Source organism: Ictidomys tridecemlineatus, unplaced genomic scaffold (genome assembly GCF_052094955.1).
Source record: "Ictidomys tridecemlineatus isolate mIctTri1 unplaced genomic scaffold, mIctTri1.hap1 Scaffold_280, whole genome shotgun sequence".
NCBI lineage: Eukaryota > Metazoa > Chordata > Mammalia > Rodentia > Sciuridae > Ictidomys > Ictidomys tridecemlineatus.
The window spans coordinates 1-10,220 of NW_027522365.1; the positions used below are offsets into that span (position 1 = coordinate 1).

General features: G+C 36.0%; 1 protein-coding gene across 1 annotated transcript; it reads left to right on the plus strand.

The window, feature by feature from the left end:
- Positions 1-314: 314 nt before the first annotated feature.
- Positions 315-9,958, plus strand: LOC144373167 (serine/threonine-protein kinase PAK 2-like). Its single transcript, XM_078036276.1, has 6 exons — positions 315-460; positions 941-1,045; positions 3,451-3,688; positions 5,373-5,404; positions 5,888-5,992; positions 9,795-9,958. Exons 2-5 carry the CDS (start codon positions 977-979, stop codon positions 5,972-5,974), a joined length of 426 nt encoding a protein of 141 aa, XP_077892402.1. The 5' UTR covers positions 315-460; positions 941-976; the 3' UTR covers positions 5,975-5,992; positions 9,795-9,958.
- Positions 9,959-10,220: the final 262 nt, after the last annotated feature.

Sequence of the window (10,220 nt, forward strand, 5' to 3'; positions counted from 1 at the left end):
TCACATTGAGTTTCTAAGCACCTAGCTAAATTGCTGAGGCTGGCTTGGAACACAAGATCCTCCTGTCTCTGCCTCTTGAGCCCCTTGGATTATAGACTTGGAATTACCAGGCCAGGACTCATTACATTTTAATAACTTGATTGAAGTATAATTTACATACCATGAAATCCAGTTATTTGAATGATCAACTCAGGTTTTTCAAAATGTGTTTTTAAGGTTTCATTAAGATTAAAGAGTTAGTAGCTGAGTCTTATATAAATTTTATTTTTAAGTTACTATTACTATCATATTTCTAGATAAGTAATTCTGCTTAAAATGAAATTGGTTTTAACACATTTCACATGCTCCTTTTTTATATTATTTTTCTTTTTGTCATAGAAATGGTTTCTGTGGTAAATTGTTAACATTCCTTTCTCTTTCATTTTCAGAGAAGGATTGCTTCCCTTCTGGAACACCTGCAGTAAGTTGATGATGTATTTCTTATAGTTCTTGCTCTGATTAAGGTTACCAAAAGAAATCTGTTTTTCATTTTTTTAAATTTCTAAAATAAAAGGTAGGGCTGGGGTTGTGGCTTAGTAGTGTGCTTGCCTGGCATGCATGAGGCACTGGGTTCGATTCTCAGCACCACATACAAATAAATAAAATAAAGGTTCATCAACAACTTTATAAAAATGTTTAAAAAAATAAAATGAAGTAAAGAAATATTTAATGTTTCTAAATAGCACTCAAGAATATTTATCATATATGCTTATTTACTTTTCCATATTTCAGAAAATCATCTTTATTTTTTAATTGAAAATATTGTAACCAGTGAGGTTTAGTCATTTAAAAATTAGCTATGGAAAAAATAACTTCTTAAAGTTTGTTTAATAAAAGGAGACCTGGTCACATGTTAATCTTTGTCTTTTCCTGGCTTGTCTTCCTTTGCTCCTGAACACAGCTGAACACCAAGGTGCCAGATACATTAACAATAATAATGGAGGAAAATGATGGTGATGGAGAGGTGCGGCCTTTCACTGCCCCAGGACATGGCCACACAAGACCAGTGAGTGACTAATGACCTAGTGTGCACATCTGTGTTCGAAAAACAGCTGTTTGCATTTGACTTTCAGGGATAATTTCAAAAAGCTTCAAGTTTAAAATATTTTACTCTGAGAAGATTAATTTAATATTAAAGTTTTTGCCTAAAGAATAATCATCAAAAACCATTTTTTTGAAAAATAAAAATCGATGGCTTCTTTAAAAGTTAGAATACTTAACTCACTGCTTTTTTCTTTCCATGTTTTGTCCCGTTTTCCAGAGAGATCATCTGTTGCTCTGTTTTTTCTGTGTTTCATATTGTGGGTAACTCTTCTACCTAAAACGTAGATCTTTCGTCTTCCCCAGATTATGTACTCTATTTCTCATTTTGACATTTCTCTCAAAGCCTTGATGGCATTTTAAAGACAGTTGAGAGTTAAATTCCTCACCTGATGAGGGAGAATTTCAGTAATAATGAGCTCAGATGGAGCCAGGGAGAGAAATAGTAAGAGGGCTGGACTGTGATGTGGTGGCTCTGAGGACTGCCATTGGATTCCCATCTCATGACAGAAGGCTGTGTTTTCTATATTCCTTACAACTGGCTCTTTGAAGTGAAAGGGAAGGTAGGCAATATATTTGTATAAAATGTTTTGAGACTGGATTAATGATAGATTATTGTAGTGGAAACTACCACAGTGAAACATAAAGATACAATTGAAAACAACTTTTAAATGCAATAGCATCAGTGAGCTGTGAGACAGTTTCAAGGGTTTTCATGATGTGTAATGAAGTTCTGATAGAAAAAAACAACCCAAAAGTCTATCTCCCAAAAGCTATTAACAGCTTCGTCAAATAAAGTAAAGTCAAAAGCACCTCTACCAACCTGAATAAGTAAATGTCTTGTCTCTTATAAAAGTATCTTTAAAAGATAAAACCATTTAACTAAAAATAATAACAGTGAAGGCAGGAGATATGCTTGTAAAATGACAATTAGAGCTTCCAGGCCAAGAACAACAACCCTAAGATTATTGTCCTGTGTGACATGGGGTGTCACATGATGGTGGAGTGTGATCATTCAAAGATGCAAACATTCAAAAATAAGAGGGAGCGTTACCTAATCACTAAGCACCTTAAGGCCTTGGTTTAATCCCAACCACCAAACAACAAAAAAGAAAAAATAAAAAAAATGTGTTTAAAAATCCTTTCATGTGGGGGCTGGGGATGTGGCTCAAGCAGTAGCGTGCTCGCCTGGCATGCGTGAGGCCCGGGTTCGATCCTCAGCACCACATACCAACAAAGATGTTGTGTCCGCCGAGAACTAAAAAATAAATATTTAAAATTCTCTCTCTCTCTCTCTCTCTCTCTCTCTCTCTCTCTCTCTTTCTCTCTCTTTCTCTCTCTCTCTCTCCTCTCTCTCTCTCCTCTCTCACTCTCACTTTAAAAAAAAATCCCTTCATGTATCTATTGCAAATCACAAATGAATATGTTACTTTCACCTACATACCTTTTGACCTAGAAATGTAATTTTTAGCATGTGTGTCCTAGGGAAACCATGGAACAGCATAGACTATGGTTTGTGTCCCATTATTTTGATAGCAAAATGTAGCAAAAAGTCAACTCAAATATCATTAGTAGTAAATTAATTAAAAATATGGCATGACCATTTAATGTACTACTAGATTATTTCAAATGAATTTAAGGGAAACAAAAAAGATGTAATGTATTGCTGGGTTCAGTGGAGCATGACTGTAATCGCAGAAGCTAGTGAGGCTGATTTAGGAGGTTTGCAAGTTCAAAGCCAGACTCAGCAACTAAGCCAGGAACTAAGCAATTTAGTGGGACCCTGTCTCAAAAAATAAAAAGGCTGAGGGTATGGCTGAGTGGTTGAGTGCCCCTGAATTCAATCCCTGGTACTCCTCCTCCTCCCACCTAAAAAGATCTGAAACACTAAAAACTGTATAAAGTGGGTTCTTGGTTTCAAATCCCTACATTTGTATTCCCTGAATTGCTGAAGTTGGAATGGGCTGCCTCCCTGTGTTCTCTATCTGTGTAAAGCTAGAGCAGAACCAGACATAACCAAGCATCCTTCTTCCTGTTTTCTGTCCCCTGACTTGTACTCTTGGCTTAAGGCTTTTCAATTAGGAGCTACTCTGGTGGGTGATGAACAGGGGAAATACAGGTTTGACAGTTCTGTCCCTCTCCCCAAACAAACCCAGCACTCCATTCCCATTCCTCTGTTTGGACCTTTCCTGTTGATTTGCAAAATAAATATGGAAAAGTAGAGTTTTAGAAAAGGAAACCATTTAGAATTTAGTCAAATCTAAAATTATGTGTATGGGTTTGTTTTATGTATGTTGATATTTATGTCTGAAAATTGATGGTATTAGAGCAATTCAAACCACAACTCATGTCTCAATTTCTCTTTGTTAGGGCATGCCAGAGCAGGGGGCTCAGTTGCCACAAACCTTCAGGGTCCTCAAAGGAAAGCCAACGGAGCATCCTCTAGCTGTGCGGGGTGTCAACAAGTATTATAACGCCAGCACCTTGAAGAAGAAAAATCTCAGATTTCCGTCTACTGGTGAGACCTCAGACAGTGGTAAAAGACTGAATCCCATGGAAACTTGTGAAGCACTGATAGATAAAAAGATCATTTCTGGAAAAATAAAAGGTAAACTGTATTGTTCCTACTTTCTCCTACATAGATACTGCTTTTTGTCAACTCTCGGAAAGGCTCTTGAACATCATCTGGAAATTGAGGATTTCATTGATCTCATAATTTTGTTACAAATGGAATTGGATCTGTTACATTTTTCTCCATATTTCTTATACATTATAATTCAACATGATAGTGGGATTCACAATTGTTCCATGTTGTTACATTTACTTGGGGTTTTCTTTTCCTCCTCATGGGTTTAAATGATTTTTAGTTGAGAAAGAAAAATTGTGGATTTCTAGACATGTTTATGGTTTATGCTAGAGATATGTTTTTTGTCATTGGCCTAGAAGGAATTCTTGTTTATAAATGCATAGACCTTGAAATAAAATCATTTTCTATTCAAAAATTACATTCAAATACATAAAATAAATACCTTACCTCAAAGAAATACTTATTCCTCAGAAATAGAATCTAAGTGGGTAAGAGTTGAAGTATACTGGATTTTTAAAAACAGTTTGTGTAAGGCCGCATCAGAATGAAGTCTACGTGGTGCAGTTGGTTGACTGATCCCTGGAATATCTTTGGAGATTTATTTAGACTCTCCTTCTCCACGCTGGTTCTCCTGCTTTCACTTCTTTGTACTATACATTAAAAGATGCAAAATCATTTCTCCAATTTCTCTCTGGGTAGATTTTGCCCATAACAACCCCAAGATTCATAATTTTTATTTAATATGTTTTCCGCCTCTAAAGTCATATATATATAGTTTTAAAAAATAATCTTAAGTATGCAAAAATCAAATGTGGTTGGATTAATTGTATTTAATATGTTTACATCATCACAGAGATAAAGGCTATGTTTAAAAAAGAAGTAGACTTCTTTTCAAGTAATACTGATCTTGACTTTTTCTATTAAAAACTTACCTGGTATCCTTAGGAAAACATCTTACTTTTACCTGGAACTTCTGTGTCAACTAGTAAGTTGCATTTTACAAAGAAACAAACCATGTCAAATATAATTCTTTTCCCAGTTGCCATGTTTGGTGGCTTTATATCCCTTGCTCCTTCGTACTCAAGAATATTTATCAAATCACGTTTACTGCTTAAGAAAGTATCTTAAACAAGAAATGTTTTATTTTAATACAACTTGGGTGGGTATGGTTTTCATTACACTTTGGTGGGGGCAGGGTACCAGGGATTGAACCCAGGGGCACTCAATCCCTGAACCACATCCCCAGCTCTATTTTGTATCTTATGTAGAGGCAGGGTCACATTGAGTTTCTAAGCACCTAGCTAAATTGCTGAGGCTGGCTTGGAACACAAGATCCTCCTGTCTCTGCCTCTTGAGCCCCTTGGATTATAGGCATGGAATTACCAGGCCAGGACTCCATTACATTTTAATAACTTGATTGAAGTATAATTTACATTCCATGAAATCCAGTCATTTGAATGATCAATTCAGGTTTTTCAAAATGTGTTTTTAAGGTTTCATTAAGATTAAAGAGTTAGTAGCTGAGTCTTATATAAATTTTATTTTTAAGTTACTATTACTATCATATTTCTAGAGAAGTAATTCTGCTTAAAATGAAATCGGTTTTAACACATTTCACATGCTCCTTTTTTATATTATTTTTCTTTTTGTCATAGAAACGTTTTCTGTGGTAAGTTGTTAACATTCCTTTCTCTTTCATTTTCAGAGAAGGATTGCTTCCCTTCTGGAACACCTGCAGTAAGTTGATGATGTATTTCTTATAGTTCTTGCTTTAATTAAGGTTACCAAAAGAAACCTGTTTTTAATTTTTTTAAAATTTCTAAAATAAGAGGTTGGACTGAGGTTGTGGCTTAGTCGTAGTGTGCTTGCCTGGCATGCATGAGGCACTGGGTTCGATTCTCAGCACCACATACAAATAAATAAAATAAAGGTTCATCAACAACTTTAAAAAAATATTTAAAAAAATAAAATGAAGTAAAGAAATATTTAATGTTTCTAAATAGCACTCAAGAATATTTATCATATATGCTTATTTACTTTTCCATATTTCAGAAAATCATCTTTATTTTTTAATTGAATATATTGTAACCAGTGAGGTTTAGTCATTTAAAAATTAGCTATGGAAAAATAACTTCTTAAAGTTTGTTTAATAAAAGGAGACCTGGTCACATGTTAATCTTTGTCTTTTCCTGGCTTGTCTTCCTTTGCTCCTGAACACAGCTGAACACCAAGGTGCCGGAAACATTAGCAATAGTAATGGAGGAAGATGATGGTGATGGAGAGGTGCAGCCTTTCACTGTCCCATGACATGGCCATACAAGACAAGTGAGTGACTAATGACCCTGGTGTGCACATCTGTGCATGTGTGTTGAAAAAACTGCTGTTTGCATTTGACTTTCAGAGATAATTTCAAAAAGCTTCAAGTTTGAAATATTTTACTCTGAGAAGATTAATTTAAGATTAAATTAAAGTTTTCACCTAAAGAGTACTCATCAAAAACCACTTTTTTGAAAAATAAAAATCGATGGCTTCTTTAAAAGTTAGAATACTTAATCACTGCTTTTTTCTTTTTATGTTTTGTCCTCTTTTCCAGAGAGGTCATCTATTGCTCTGTTTTTTCTCTGTTTCATAATGTGGGTAACTCTTCTACCTAAAACGTAGATCTTTCCTCTTCCCCAGATTATGTACTCTATTTCTCATTTTGACATTTCTCTCAAAGCCTTGATGGCATTTGAAAGACATTTGAGAGTGAAATTCCTCCCCAGCTGAGGAGAATTTCAACAGTAATGAGCTCAGGTGGAGCCAGGGAGAGAAGTAGTAAGGGGGCTGGACTGTGATGTGGTGGCTCTGAGGACTGCCATTGGATTCCCATCTCATGACAGAAGGCTGTGTTTTCTATATTCCTTACAACTGGCTTTTTGAAGTGAAAGGGAGGGGTAGGCATTATATTTGTTAAAATATTTTGAGACTTGATTAATGATAGATTATTTTAGTGGAAACTACCACAGTGAAACATAAAGATAGAAATGAAAACTTTTAAATGCAATAGCATCAGTAAGCTGTGAGACAGTTTCAAGGGTTTTCATCATGTGTATTGAATTTCTGATAGAAAAAACTAGCCCAGAAATGTATGTCCCAAAAGCTAAATAATAGCTTCCTCAAATAAAGTAAAGTCAAAAGTACTTCTACCTACCTGAACAAATAATTGTCTGTCTGTTATAAAAGTATCTTTAAAAGATAAAACCATTTAAATAAAAATAGTAACAGTGGAGGCAGGAGGTATGCATAAGTAAAATGACAATAAGAGCATCTGGGCCAAGAACAACCACCCTAAGATTCTTGTTCTGTGTGACATGGTGTGTCATGTGATAGTCGAGTGTGATCATTGAAAGATGCAAACATTCAATAATAAGATGGAGTCTTAGCTAATCACTAAGGAAAGAAAGAATAAAAAAGTGAAAAATGAGAGATGGAGCAACAGGAATGCTCCTGCATTGCTAATGGGAGGCTCCACTCCAGAAGAGGGTTTTTTCAGTTTCCCACAAAATGAAACATGACCTTACCACATAACCCAGCAATGTATTTCTAGGTATTTACCCCCATGCATTGAGATGTGTCCACACATAAACCTGTGAAAAATTTTTATAGCATCTTTATTCATATTTGCTAAATCTGGAACAAGATGTGTTTCAAAAAGTGAATGTGAGGAGTGTGTGCAGTTCAGTGGTAGAGCACATGGCTAGCCTGCTGAGGCCCTGGATTCCATCCTCAGCACCACAATATAAACAAAAGAAATCCAATGTATGTGCTACATCCATACAGTAGAATAGTATTCATGGATTAAAACTGAGATATCATAACACCAAAAGGCATGAAAGAATTTTATCTTATCTCTTTATTTATAACAGGGAAATAACTTGGATAATTGACTACATGCCTATGGTGTGGGCATATTATTCTCTGAAAGATCTTTAAGAGCATAGTGCTTAGTGTTGCCCTTCCATCTAAAGGGGCTAGATGCTCTCCAATTCCAAGTGTAGCGTGTGGGCTAGAAGTGTTCAATCCATGGTAGGGTACTTGCCTAGCATGTAATTTAGGACATCTGAAGTATGAGGAGTTTTAAAAAATCATTGATTGCAGGGATTCAGGGGTGTGAAGAGGATGAGTAGTAGGTTTTTAGGGCAGTGAATTTATTTAGTATGATGTTATAATGGTAGATACACAGGACGATATTCATTTTTCAAATCCCATTGAATTATATAACCCAATAGAAAGAGTGAACTCTAATGTCAAGTGTTAGCTTTGGATTAATAGACGTAAGTTCGTATTTGTTCATTTGTGGTAGAGTGCTTGCCCGACATATACGAGTCCCCATGGTTCAAGCCCCAGCACCTCCAAAAATCAACAAAATTGTATTAATATATAGATATGTATCCACAATAGGTATCATTGTAGTAAGTATACTGCACTGTAATGCAAGATATCAATAAGAAAATGAGGGGCCAACATGGGAAAATTTCAGGATCCACATTTTAAGACCCAGTATGCATTTGGAAAAAGCATTTGCAAGGCTATCTAGTTGTCTTTTCAGTTTTGGAGAAGGTCAGCGGGATCCCTTAAGTGTCCTTCCTGTGTCAGAGGCAACTTAGCGAGGGTCCCTATTGTCTGCTCACTTTTAAACCTAAAATTTATACTAAGAAATCCATTAATTAGAAATAATTTCACTTCTAGAAACTTAAAGGTAATAATCAAAAATTAAAGAATACAAAGATTTTATAAAGGGGATTGGTTATTAACACCCATATTAAGGCACTATTCAATTTAGCCATTAGAATCATTTTATGGTCAGTTCTTAGGAATGATGTAACTGGCATATAGCTTTTGAAGGAAGAGAGTGTCAGTATATCCAAATCATTTTGAAATGTGACTTTTAAAAAGCTTGTGAAGTTTTAACAGGATAGTCCATGTTGATAGAAGGATTGTCATCATTTTTCTTAATACTTTTATGCATCCCAGGTTGATTTTGTTTTCTTTAAGCAAATGTATTGTATTTATACTTAACCCAGAAAAGATGAAGCTGCCAGGCCTTGGGGGCACACACCTGTAATCTCATCTTCTGGAGAGGCTCAGGCAGGAGGATCTCAAATTGGAGCCTGCCTGGGCCACTTAGAGATACCCTGTCTCCAAATAAAGTGAAAAGAGGGCTGGTGTATAGCTCAGTGGGAGAGCACTTATTTGCCTAGCATATTCCTGGGTTCAGTTCCTGCACCACCTCCTACAAAGAAAGGGCAGTGGTGGGGGGAGTTGGTGAAGAAAGAATTGAGGGAGGAAAGGAGGGAAGTTGAAGAAGGAGGAGAAGGAGGAGGAAGAAGAGGAGGAGGAGGAGAAGGAAGAGGAGGAGGAGAAACAATAAAGGAAGGGGAAGGCGGGAGGATACAAAATTCAAGCAGGAAGAGAGAATGATAATCTCATTTTACTCACTGTAGTATTTATAGTGATTTTCTTTGTAGAATGCAGAGGGGCTAGAGATGTTGTTCAGTGGTAGAGTGCTTTGCCAGCATGCACAAGGCCCTGAGTTTGGTTCTAACACCACACACACACACACACACATACACACACACACACACACACTCAAAATAGTTCCAGTAACTTGATAAATTATATTATAACTTGTTTAGCTACCTTATAAATGTCATAAATGCTATACTCAATGGTTGTACACCTGTGATCCCAGTGACTGGGGAGCCTAAAGAAGGAGGATCACAAGTTTAAGTCCAGCCTTAAGAAGTGGGGTAGACCCTATCTGAAAAATTTAAAAGAAGGTTTAGGGATGTAGTTCACTGGTAAAGCCACCATGGGTTCGATCAAATATCGTGTCCTTTTGATACTGACATAAGTGTATTAATGGTCTGTTTAACTGTTGACTTTCAGAATTTAGAACAATTAAAAACAACTGTTTTCCAAACAGCTTATAAAAGTTATGGTTGTGACTAAGAGAGGTTTGGGGCAGGTATTAAAATATGGGTTGTTTAAGTCAACTGTATTCATAAGTAGTCTTCAGGCCTTAGTTGAAAGTACATAAAATGTTTTGCTTCTAAATTATGCACTTTTTATTTTCTCTTTGCAGTACCCACTCCTGAACATGGTGAAATGGCTCACAAGTTAATGCCTCACATCTTGGGAGCCAAGGAGGTTCTCAAGAAAAAAACTATGAATGGCATCCTACTCTTTTAATTTTCTGGAAAGGAAAATGTTAAAAATTTTAATAATTAAAGGGTTCATTGTTTTAAAGGACTGGTAGCATTAAATTTGCCATTTTAGCCCTATTAAGTGGACAACTCAGAGGCATTAATTACACTCACAATATTGTACAACCTTCTGTTTCCAGCACACTTTTGTCCCTCCAAACAGAAGTTCTACCACCATGTAAGTAAGAACTCCCATTCCTCCTCCTCCACCCCTGGCTGCCATTATTCTTTTTTCTTTTCTTTTATTTGTTCTAATTAGTTATACATGGCAGTAGAAGGCACTTTCACACATCATACACAAATGG